Here is a 12,544-nt window from a genome sequence, read left to right on the forward strand (position 1 = left end):
TTGTGTACACGTGTAATCAAAACTATGATTTTATTACACGATTGTTGTTTTTTAGCATCACGAAAGTGAACACAATTGGAAGCGATTTTTTACTTGTTGGACATCGTAGCAACAAACTGGTGAAAGGTTGCAACTGAATAGAAAAGAATTCGTTGTGTGCTGGAGTGGTACAATGGTGAGCATTTTACAAGGCTTGTGATCAGAAAGGATACCTGTGTTGCTCTTTTGTTTCAAGCTGAGAACACAGCTCTGCTCAAAGACAATGGAAGAAGATAAGGAGGTAAGTCGGCCATTAGCAAATATTATAGTTTTTTCGTACTTACAATTGGTAACAAGCAATGGACAGCTGTTGGTAGTATAAAACATTGTGGAAACGGCTTCTTCTGAATTAACGCAGTTTTCTATAGGAAGAATTAATTTTCCACTAAAATATTTGAATTTGGTTTAAGTAGGATTTGAAAAGTTTGGTTTAAGTTTTGGTTAAAAGTTTTGGTTTAAATTTGGTTTAAGTTGAATTTGGTTTCGATACCTCAGAATTAGATTTTGTGGTACCGAAATCAAGCTTCTGCTGAAAGCACACAAATTCATGTGACAAGGGCGTTTTTTCTTTTATTATCTCGCTCTTCGACATACTAACTAATGTAACATTTTCAAAAATGTATTATTTGCTGAAATGTTTTATGTTTTTCTCAGACAGTTGAAATACTGTTTGCAACCTGTCTTTATATACAAACAAATTTGAGGTTTTTACACTTTAAAGGCACTGGGCACTATTGGTAATTACTCAAAATGTTTGCTAGCTTTACAACTTATTCGGTAACGAGCAAAGGACAGTAATTGTTGATAGTATAAAACATTGGAGATCATTTCTCATTCAAAATAAGCTCTTTTAAAGATATATATTATTTTTCAATTTCGCTTGGGCAAGAGGGGATAAGGTTCTGACCTTAAGCTTATGACGTCATTTGAGTAGGGCGCCCTCGCTTAAAGGTCAACACGAGGTTGTTCATTGGCTAATACCGTGCGCCGCGCGTATCAATCTGTTCGTTTTCCATTATGTTTCATGATCGGTTTGCCTCATAAGGGCCATGTCATATGAGACAATGTACAGGAAACCAGTTTTATCCATTCTTAGCGATCTTAAGACATGTTTTGTTTTAATTACTCATGTGGTATCAAAGTGGTCTCGTACAACATTCACTGTAGTTGGTTGCCTCAAAGTTGCCTGTACAAACTGCGTCGTTTAACAAGGCCCTTTAGGATAGCGGTGCTGTGACGACGTCCTAAAAAAAGGTCATTTTAATCTGGGAATTTGTGTTTTAATTGAGTCGTTTCTTATTTAGAGGCGACTCCAATTTGTATAAATTTATAAATAGAAAGGCAATCTGTAAGTTCCTTAGTGAAATTGTTTTCATCGCTATTGATCTTGAGAATTGAAACGACCAGACAGAAAGAAACATTGATTTGTGCGGTGAAATGGATTGATGAAACTGTCTACGATGAAGCAGTGTATGAATGAGTATTTCATCATTGGTTTAACTCCCATATTTTAATCTAAACCATACATACTGTCCAAACAACCTGTGGGGAAAAACAATCAAATTTTGATGATTCTACAACATTTTTTTTTTTTTTCTTTTTTTCGTTGACGAGAATTTTTGTACGCGTTGTCAGGTAATTGGAGCATTTCATAATACAATAGTGGAAGGAAATAAGTGAAGCATGACATGTCAATTAAAAAGAGAGGAGGCGAAAGCGGTGGCGTAAACACTAATGTGTCGTATATCACTTGTTCTAAATTCAACGTGTGTCCTAAATCCCATATGTGTCATAAATCTCGTGTCTTGAATTTCATGTGCTAAATCTTAGTCCCGAATCTCATGTGTTTTCCAAATCTTGCGCGTCTAAATTATTGTGTATGTCATTTTAGACAGTGGAAACTTGTCAAAGGTGGTGTATCTCAACATGTGCTCAAAATAAAAAAAAAACTGTGACAATTTGAGCTCAATTGGTCGTCGAAGTTGCGAGATAATAATGAAATAAGAAAACACCCTTGTCATACGAAGTTGTGTGTGTTAGATTGTTGATTTCGAGACCTCAAGTTCTAAATCTGCGGTCTCGAAATCAAATTCGTGGAAAATTAGTTCTTTCTCGAAAACTATGGCACTTCAAAGGGAGCTGTTTCTCACAAAGTTTTAAACCGTCAACATTTTTCCATTACTCGTTTAAAGGTTTTATGCTAATAATTACTTTGAGTAATTACCAATAGTGTCCTAAATCGTGTGTGTCCTAAATCTTAATATGTATGTCCCAAATTGTTCGCTTATTTGGATCGCGGCAATCGAATTAACTAACCGTACTACGACAACCTATTAAACGATTTTGACAATAATTTAGACGTAAAAGTTAATACTCTTGGGATTGGTGCAATTTATGAACTCCTCCACTTAATCTTTAAAGGAACACGTTGCCTTGGATCGGTCGAGTTGGTCTTTGAAAAGCGTCCTGTGACCGTTTGTTATAAAATTGTTATGGTTAGAAAGATGTTGTAAAAGTAGAATACAATGGTCTACACAAATATGCCTCGAAAATGCGTGGTTTTCCTTTTACCTCGTCGACAAACACGGTCGGCCATTTATGGGAGTCAAATTTTTGACTCCCATAAATGGCCGACCGTGTTAGCTCGCAAAGTAAAAGGAAAACCGTGCAACTTTGAGTGATACTTGTGTGGATCATTATATTCTACTTTTAAAACATCTTTCTAATTCTTTCATATGCATTTCATAACAAACGGTTTCAAACGCTTTTTATAGACCAACTCGTCCGATCCAAGGCATCGTGTTCCTTTAAATCCGTTTAAATGGGATTTTAGATTGTTTCATAAATACAAATAATTTAAATTTGTTGATTGAAATAATATAACTTTGCTCGAGGATGCTACTTTTGGTCTAAAATTGTTAGAACCCCTTTGTAAAATCGACGTCCGATTTTGTTTTAAAGCCATTGGACCCTTTTGGTAAACAGCATTTTCCAAAGCCCACACTTCGTGTATCACAACTCCTATATCAAATAACAAACCTGTGAAAAATTGGGCTCAATCGGTCATCGGAGTCGGGAGAAAATAACGGAAAAACCCACCCTTGTTTCCGCGCGTTTCGCCGTGTCATGACATGTGTTTCAAATAAATCCGTAATTCTCGTTTAACGAGAATTTATATTGTTTTGCTGTTTTCTCAAAAAGTAAAGCATTTCATGGACTAATATTTCAAGAGAAGTCTTTCACCATTGCCTTCTGTAAACCCTGTAAGTTATTTGTAAATCTGTGAACTTTTTTATTTTTGTCTGAACCGAAAGGGTCCAATGGCTTTAAAGAAAGAACGCGCATGCACCTGTCACAACGTGATTTTGAAAAGCATTACCTCAGGTTTGTTACTAGTAATATTCTGCTGGTTTCGTTTTAAATAAGAGTGACAAGACCACGCCATTAACTTTCACCAACAAAGTGACATTAGCATCAAGCGGCTTCTCCTGGCGACACGCTACAATTCTCATCAATAATGTAAAGTACTAGCCAAACACAGCAAAAAAAAAATGCAAAAAGCTCAAAGCTGTACCAGCTTTGAGAGGCATGTCTCCCATTTTTAGATATTAATCTTTAATGCAAATTGTTAAGGTGAATTTGAATGTAGATAACTTACCAATCAAAATCAACAACAGCAAGCTAAACTCTGAAGAAGATTTCAGACGTTATGTGCCCCCCCCCCCCCCCATTATATTTATTAAATTTTGATTAAAAAAATCGTAGATGACAATTTCTGTTTATGGTTGAATGTATAATGCTTATCACACAAAAACAACAAATGCAACAAGCTAAAATCTATACAATTTTTGAGATATTAAATGTTAATAACATTCGTTAGATGGATTTTCGTTTTGATGTTGAATGTAGATTACTTACCAAACATCAACTAAAAAGGGCTAAAAGCTGAACAAGCTTGGAGACTATTAATTTTGGGTTTTACCCATACGCCCATGTGTGTTAGCAGTGTACACTCAGTACTTTCCCGTGTCCTGTGAAAACAATATCACAGGCATTATTACTCGAGAGGCGTTCGAACCCACGACCCTTGCAATTCTAGAGCAGTGTCTTACCAACTAGACTACTGAGAAAGCTAGAGGCAGTTCGAGTCCCATGTTTTGGCTGCGGGTACCGGTATAATAAGCTTTGAGACGTTACGTCCTGTTTAGATATTAAATGTTGATAAAAAACGTAGGATGTTAATTTCGTTTTAATGTTTAACGTAAAATACTTACCACACAAAAGCAACAACAGCAACACTAAGAGCTACACAAACTTTGAGATGTAAGTTTCCCTTTTAGACATTTAATTGTGAAAGTGTACGGTGGCAATTTTGTTTTAATTTTGTATGGAAACGGTCCTAAGAAAATGCAAAGAATCTGGCACTTCGTAAACAACACCTTTTTTATTTTTTCCTTCGACCTTTTTTATACCTTTTGTTTTTGTTGTTGATCGATCTAGTTTGTCATGCTTAATTAACCTCTTTTGTCTTAAACGAGATATAAAAAACGCCTCTTTTGTATTCAGTCAATAATTTTAGTGAAGGTTTTTTTGATCACCACAAAATAATGGATATCATGACGTCAACATAGCCCTGAACCCTCTGCTTTGTAATGCTGCTTGGTAACCATGGCAATGCGTAAATATTGACCACTTTTTCATGGGTCTCTATTTGGTGCTTGGTGTGCTACGTGGATATATCGATTTTAGTTCTGCTCTTCCCTAAATTTTGGGTGGGGGAAATAAGTATATATTTTTTCCAGTCAATTTCAGAAACATGTTATTTCAGTTTAAAATAATACTCATATTTCCCTAATTCATTCAAACCATTTCATGTTATATAATTAGCTGCAATATATAGACTGTACAAGTCTCGTGTGTATAGGAACGAGCAAATAATTATGTCAAACGAGTAACATTCTTTTGTCTGAATATTTAATCTTTCCATTTAATCCTTGTCTTTCACCGCATATTGACCAGCATGTTAATTAAACTCGATATTATCTTTAAAATTTCTATAAATTTTATTGTTAAAATTAATTGCATCCATCTTTTCATACTTATTGTTATTTGTTTCAACTGTATGTTTAATGTGTCATTGTCACATGAACAAAAAAGTGAATTGAATTGAATTGAATTAAATGGAATTGAATTTAATTTAATTGGATTGTAGTTGAAAAACAATAGTCACAGACAGTGTTTACTTATTTTATGACCATCCATTCACATAAAAAAAAATTCAGAGACAATTAATTTAGGCCCAATTGTTTCTCTAAATCAGGAGAAATGGTGCAAAACCACGCAAAATTGTCAGCATGTTAATTAACACATTGTCTTTTTGATGTGTTTTTTTTTTCTAAAAGTAAAAAAAAAATAAAAAAATAAAAAAATAAGAAGTGTTCTCGGATATGACTTCATTTCAGATAAGAGCTTTCAATGTTACTTTTTCACCACTCCAACATGCAAAAATTATCCTTATAGACATTTCTGTTCCAGCATCTCAAAGCCCGAGTGTTGCCAACCGAAGGTTGTGGATCTAAAATAAATGTGCCCTGATGACATTAGATGCGTCTGCCTTATACGGACACTCGTATTGCCAATTGTAAATGTTATGCAAATATTTGTTATCATATTATTCGTGTGCGCCCCCTCCAACAGAGGTTCTTTAATTGCGTAAATAACGTAGAACAAGAGCCCGGATAATTATGTATAGACGAGTATGGGATATGTACAACATTAGGGAAAGACTAAGCGTGTATTATACAGATTGATTATCACTAATTAATGACGTACATCTCATGTAATTATTGTTCATCTACACTGGTTTTGGTTTTGGGGATTTTTGTTTTGTTTCTCCCTTGTATTTTTGTGGATGGTTGTAAATATCTTTGTCTCTGTGTGTTTTGTCCCGTTTATATTTGTACACGTGTACTTTCTATTTATTAAAAAAAAATCGGTGATTCACACTGGTAGGAAATTCTTTTGTTTTTAACGTGGTGTTTATAACAAATTGAGTTGAATTGAATTTAACTGAATTGAATTGAATTTGGAAAAAAAATCAGAGATGATACCGTTTACAAGAAGGGACTTGACCTTTAACAACACTCTTTTTACAATCCCGGGTCAGTATAATCCTGAATCTGTGGCCCAGACTTTCGGGGTTAATCTGATCCAGTAATGGTCGGGTCCCATTGGACCCGAAATCCGGGTCAATTTTGACCGAAAGAGTGTACAATTTCACGACAATACGTTTTACAAACTGAAACAAGGTTCGTCTTTGGAGACAAGAGTTAGTGTTCGTGACTTGTTTTACTAATTTCTCAAAAACTATAGCACTATATATTTTCAGGGAAGCTTTCTACCATCATTATTTTCACGCTGTGTGGGTTTGATGTAAATCTGTGGACATTGTGTTTTGTGTTCTGCAGAAAGTATCCAAACTATTTAAACATGATTGTTATGTCGCATGTATACACGGCATGCTATAGAAAATTAAAGAAATTTTGACTTTAATATTTGAAAAAGTTCTGGACTAACTATTCGTTTGCAATGACCAATTAAAGTGTTGTTAATACTAACTATGTGTTTTGACTCATTGATAAAATGTGTATTGACCATTGCAGTTAGTTGATACCAAAACATTAAACACTTAAATCCAGTATTAAAATCCCAACAACGAATTTACTAGTATAATAAACTTACAATCGTTACAGGGGGAACTTTTCACTCCATACATACACATGGGCATCACTCTGTGATTTACTGGGCATTCTGCGGTGCTGTATAGACAGTACATAAACCAGCAGTGAATATAATACGAAGCAATGAGAAATTTCACACCAACACTATTCTAAGCATTATAATATATACTGAAGACAATGTTTAGCAGTAAAGTGAATCATACGAGAGACTAACTCCAGAAGCCGTGAGCCGTACAGGGGACAGCGAGGGAGTTGCCTCATATTCTTGTTATTTGTATAATTATATTTTTGTCGTTGACAGGGGTCTGGTTTTACACATCTTTTGATGACAGTTTTTATACTTTTGTTTTAACCTTGACAGCCCCTGTACAACTTGTAACTATTGTGTATGTCTCAAGATTTAAAATAAATAAATAAAATAAACAGTGATTAAAATAACAAAGACATCAATATAACGGTGCCGTGCCGAATGCACCAAAGATAAAGATAAGGTTACATAAGGAAAGTCTTATCATTATAACTAACACCGTTTAATAGGACAATATCACTCACGGGAGTTGATCACGAAAAATTAACAGGAACAGCACCCCCCAAAAAGCTCGAACTGAACTGAACGGAAACTGGAACATGAATGACCGAGAGGTCCCCGCAACACGAAACTGCTAAGCAGCCAGCGCCCATCATGTTACCACCCGATGCATACCTGGCATTCCAAAAGTACTTAACACAAAGTAAATGCCGGGAATGCCGTGATTATAAGAAACAAAGGTGATGGCGGGTAGGACAATACTAGGAAAACCGACGAATCAAAAATACAAAACACATATCGATGGAGATGACGTGCTAAATTCATGTATTTAGTTCAAGTGCAGGCAATGGACACTGTTGGTATTCATAATGGGGAGAGATTGATAGTATAAAACATTGTGAGGAACAACTCCCTTTAAGTTAAACGTAGTTTTTGAGAAAGAAGTAATTTTTCTGGAATTTGATTTCGAAACCTCAGGATTAGATGTTGAGGTCTCGAAATCACGCATCTGAAAGCACGCAACTTTAAGTGACGAGAGTGTTTTTTCTTTCATTATTATCTCGCAACGTCAATAACCACTTGATCTCAAGTTTTCACGGGTTTGTTTTTGTATGCATATGTTGAGATACACCAAGTGAGAAGACTGGTCTTTGACAATTACCAATAGTGTCCAGTGTCTTTAATCAAATAAATCAAAGTGTTGTATTCATTTCCATTACAGCAACATGACTACATCGCACTGGAGGAAATCCCCACGCCCACCAGCCCCGAAATACCTCCCTCACCGTCCATCACCGGACAATCAGAAATAACAGAAGAGATAGAACTCGGTGAAGAAATCTCAATCGAAAACGACGACCCAAAAGACATCCCCGAAGAAGAAAGGGTACGGGGTTCACCGAGCATCGAAAAAGAAACACCGCCCGTGGAAAACAGCCCCGAAGACGGCGAGGAGCATCCCAGACCAGGCACCCGTTCTATCATAGTCACCCCTCAGCCTCCCGAAAACGCCGATGTCGCTGAAGTTGACGCAAACGAAAATGAGAAAGAAGCCGCCCCGGATAAACCTCCCCTGACCCCAGAGAAACCTCCCCTGACCCCGGAGAAACCTCCCCTGGCCCCGTCCCCAGCCTCGTCCATGCAGTCACTGAGTGTCCGGAGTGCCAGCCCCGATGAGGACCCAGTCACCATCAAGAAGAAAGGCGGTTCCTCCCAGGCTCCAAGATTCAAGAATGATGTGGAGCCAGCGGAGTACATACGACCCGTGGCTGGTGGCCATAATAGAGCCATCTCATCGGTGCACTGTAAGGCGATGCTGGTCATCATGAGTACGTCAATCATCGTAGTCTTTGTGGTCATTGGGATGGTCATACTGCAAGGTATTGTAACAAATAATGAGTTTTTGGGGTTTTTTTTCTTTTCTTGCTGTCCATCACATGTTACACTTTGTTGGATTCCAAACATTATTTTACACAGAATCAGCTTTGCTACCATAGGATTTAATGATAATAATAATAGAGGTGAATCTTGTAAAGCTCTGGTATCTTAAAAAAAAAAAAAAAAAAAAAAAAAAAAACACAAATGTAAAATGCTTTTCCAAAACTTAGTGTCACTTTGACATGTGTGCGGTATATTTGTGTAAAAGAAACAATCGTGTCACACTCCAGTGTTTGCTCTACATAAATGCGCTAATAATAGAAAGACAGTTTATCATTAGCAATCAACCATTGAAAAGAAAGTTTTGAGATGTTTCATTGAAAACCTCAATTAATACTGAGCGAATTTGATCAGGGAATTTTTTTAGCAAAAGCAGGACAGAACCCCACGGATCCGAACTATGAGGTTTAGTTGTGTCCTTGTATATAAAACGTCATCCCACATACCTTCATAAAATTATGAAGTTTACATGTGACTGAAGTGTTTCCCTTTTCTTTTTACACGCAGGGGACGAAGAAGTGTTGAGTGATCCCAACTTAAAGGGTATGTAAAATTGTAAAACTAACACAGGAACAAAAACAACTACAACAACATTCAACAACAACAACAACAGCAACAACATCAACAACAACAACAGCAGCAAAAACAGCAAAAACAACACCAACAACAATAGCATTAATAATAACAAAAACAACAACAGCAACATTGTCTTTTTGCTAGAACAACATATGCAGCAGCATCAGCAACAAAAACAATTAGCAAAGATTTGTTTTACAGAATGCCAAAAAGAATTTACAAAATCGGCAAAATGCATTCTTTATCCCAATGCAAAAATAACATATTGAAACGGTAATACTGCCAAGTTTGTTTTGTTGTTGTTGTTTTTTGGTGGGGATCGGTTCTGTTTGTGATAGGCAGCTAGTGAAGCCAAGTGTTGTTGGGATGTTGTCATGACGACCTGCCTTGGAGATGAGTCTGGCTACTTTATTCTGAAGTTTCTAGAGACGATTTACGTATTTCTTTTTGATTCCTTTCCATAGCGAATTCAAGTAATCTAGTCTAGACAAATATTGTCCCAATACTAACAGTTTTTCTGATTATCCTTTGTCCGTTTCACAGAATTACATGGCGAGTTTAACATCACCAACATGCTCGACAACAACACGTACAGCAATAAGGACTCCTCAGAGTATCGCCAACTCTCGGGACTTTTCATTCAAACGGTAAGTCTTAAAGGTACTCCAACCGATTTCTACGAAACGCTGTAGGATTAATCCTATCTCGAGGATAACCCGTCCTAACTTAAGAAGGGTTAACATGCGTCCTAACGTTACGGAACTTAAGTTTAGTAAGATTAGTTCGTAGTTGGTGAAATCGACGGGTGGACACATTTGGTATGTCTCATAGACCAGTATTCTGCCAGTATTATCACTTGGTGTATCCCAACATACATATGCGTACCAATACCAATCTGTGAACATTTGAACTCAATATTGGTCATCAAGGCCGGTTGCAGGAGAATAGTGAACGGAAAAATCACCATGCACCAGGCAAGGAGCTCCAAAAAGATAAAACATTGAACAAAAGCTATTGGAATGACTCTACATTCTCAGAAACCAGGTCGGACACACTGATGCCACAATTACCATGAGAATTATGTAAAACAGACAAAGGCTAGCTACAGACCAACTGAGGGAAAGAGGTTGTAAAATTGATCCAAATCCTGCACCAATTACAAGATAGCTTCACGCTTCAGCAGCCGATTTTTTTTTTCGCCATCAACGTTGCACAAGTGGACTTACGCAGTTGCCTACAATTCGTGAAAACGGCTGCTTCACTCTGTTTATTTATATATTATCTGACAGGCGTTGGTTTTGGTAGGGTGTCTTTATACCCCAAAAGCAAACAGTGCATTGGACTAAACGGTATCCACCACACCCACAGAAAGGGCTAAATGCCTGATATATATTTTGGTCGAAGTTAAATCTGCTTTTTTACTTTAATTAAGCGTGACAAAATATTTGGTATTCTCCACAGATGAATGATACGTTTGAAATCAGCTTGGATTTCAAAGACTACTATAATAAGACCACTATCTCAGATATAGGGTAAGTCTTATTAATAAAGCTCTAAGTTGTTGTGTCTTGTTTGCTTGTGTTATGGACTGGCAATGACGTCAATGGACTTGTTTTCTTGTGTTATGGACTGGCAATGAAGTCACTGGACTTGTTTGCTTGTGTTATGGACTTGCAATGAAGTCACTGGACTTGTTTGCTTGTGTTATGGACTGGCAATGAAGTCACTAGACTTGTTTGCTTGTGTTATGGACTGGCAATGAAGTCACTGGACTTGTTTGCTTGTGTTATGGACTGGCAATGAAGTCACTGGACTTGTTTGCTTGTGTTATGGACTGGCAATGAAGTCACTAGACTTGTTTGCTTGTGTTATGGACTAGCAATGAAGTCACTGGACTTGTTTGCTTGTGTTATGGACTGACAATGAAGTCACTGGACTTGTTTGCTTGTGTTATGGACTGGCAATGAATTCACTAGACTTGTTTGCTTGTGTTATGGACTGGCAATGAAGTCACTATAGACTGGTCCCCTGTCTCCATCCACAAGGATAAAGACAGGTAAATACTATAGTTTTCAGAACCAGTGATATAATTTGATATAATGATTTCTTTGGATATTATAACGTGAAGCGACATAAGCTTTACATGGCTGTGTTTTGATTTGGCAGAGGTGGTGTGGTGTGCAGCTGACACAAACTAATTAGGGTCTATGTAATTTGTGTAGGACAAAAACACAATATCCAAAGATTTACACTAAACTTACACAGTTTGAAGATAATGATAGTAGAAAGCTTCCCTGAAAATTTTACGTGTGCTGTAGTTTTGGGGAAATAAGTAAAACAATGTCATGAAATAATTTTCGTCTCATGAGACGAAAATTATTTTAATCATTTACAAACATATTTTAATGACATTGTTTTACTTATTTCTCAAAAACGACAGCACCTCGTAAGTAATATTTGAAGGGAAGCTTTCCATTATCATTATCTTCAAACCCTGTAAGTTTAATGTAAATCTATGGACATTTTGAAAAGGTACCCAAATCCTTTAAAACACATGTTGAAAAAAAGCTAGCTTTCGGTCGTCTGCAAGCAGGGTCCACATGTGTATGTACAGAAAAATATGGATGTACTTGCATGTTATATTGGCGATTAATATTAACCAGGGCCCTATTTCATAAAGCCTGTTTAGCACAGAAAATAATTGCTCAGCAGGATACAGGTTACAATCCAAAGTTAAATTAAATTGACATTGTTGTGCCCGGTATCCCACTCAATTTCTGGCTGCTAAAAAAAAAAAAAAATGGTACAGCAGTATTTTTTCTGCTTAGTAGCTTTATGGAATTGGGCCCAGAGCTTTATTCGATGCTCTAAACCACTCGGCCATGACACCCCAAGACACTTCTAAAACTTGACAAGGTTATACTTATGCTGTTTGATTCATGATTATTTTTTTATTTATCTTTTTCCAAACAGGCAGTGGACGATGGACGGTCAATCCACGATGAGACCCAGTATAGAGTTCAAGTTATACGTCAAATTACCAAAACTGAATGACACCCTACCGACCGGTTATAACGAGACGGTTGTCACCACAGCGGACACCACTACGTCATCGCCAAGTGTACCCCTCGTCATCTATGACGTCATCGATTACGTTATCAACGCTACAAAGAGTAACTCGTTTGGTAACTTCGAGGGCGAAATGATGCTAAGTCTCGCATGA

The 12,544-nt window shown here is 36.9% G+C and overlaps 1 protein-coding gene across 1 annotated transcript; it reads left to right on the forward strand.

Annotated features, from left to right (window-relative positions):
* The first annotated feature begins 262 nt into the window (after nt 1-262).
* On the forward strand, nt 263-12,544 carry LOC139950121 (uncharacterized). The gene is made up of 6 exons (XM_071948746.1): nt 263-280; nt 8,030-8,687; nt 9,253-9,288; nt 9,865-9,968; nt 10,783-10,853; nt 12,295-12,544. The coding sequence occupies exons 1-6, from the start codon at nt 263-265 to the stop codon at nt 12,542-12,544; spliced, it is 1,137 nt and encodes a 378-aa protein (XP_071804847.1).

The sequence above is a fragment of the Asterias amurensis genome, chromosome 17, assembly GCF_032118995.1.
Source record: "Asterias amurensis chromosome 17, ASM3211899v1".
Taxonomy (NCBI): domain Eukaryota; kingdom Metazoa; phylum Echinodermata; class Asteroidea; order Forcipulatida; family Asteriidae; genus Asterias; species Asterias amurensis.

What these genes read in the sequence shown, in the direction of transcription:
- LOC139950121 (XM_071948746.1), top strand. An exon ending in TGGGATGGTCATACTGCAAG is followed by an intron (nt 8,688 to 9,252) that starts GTATTGTAACAA and finishes TTTTACACGCAG; the next exon opens with GGGACGAAGAAGTGTTGAGT. An exon ending in ACCACTATCTCAGATATAGG is followed by an intron (nt 10,854 to 12,294) that starts GTAAGTCTTATT and finishes TTTTCCAAACAG; the next exon opens with GCAGTGGACGATGGACGGTC.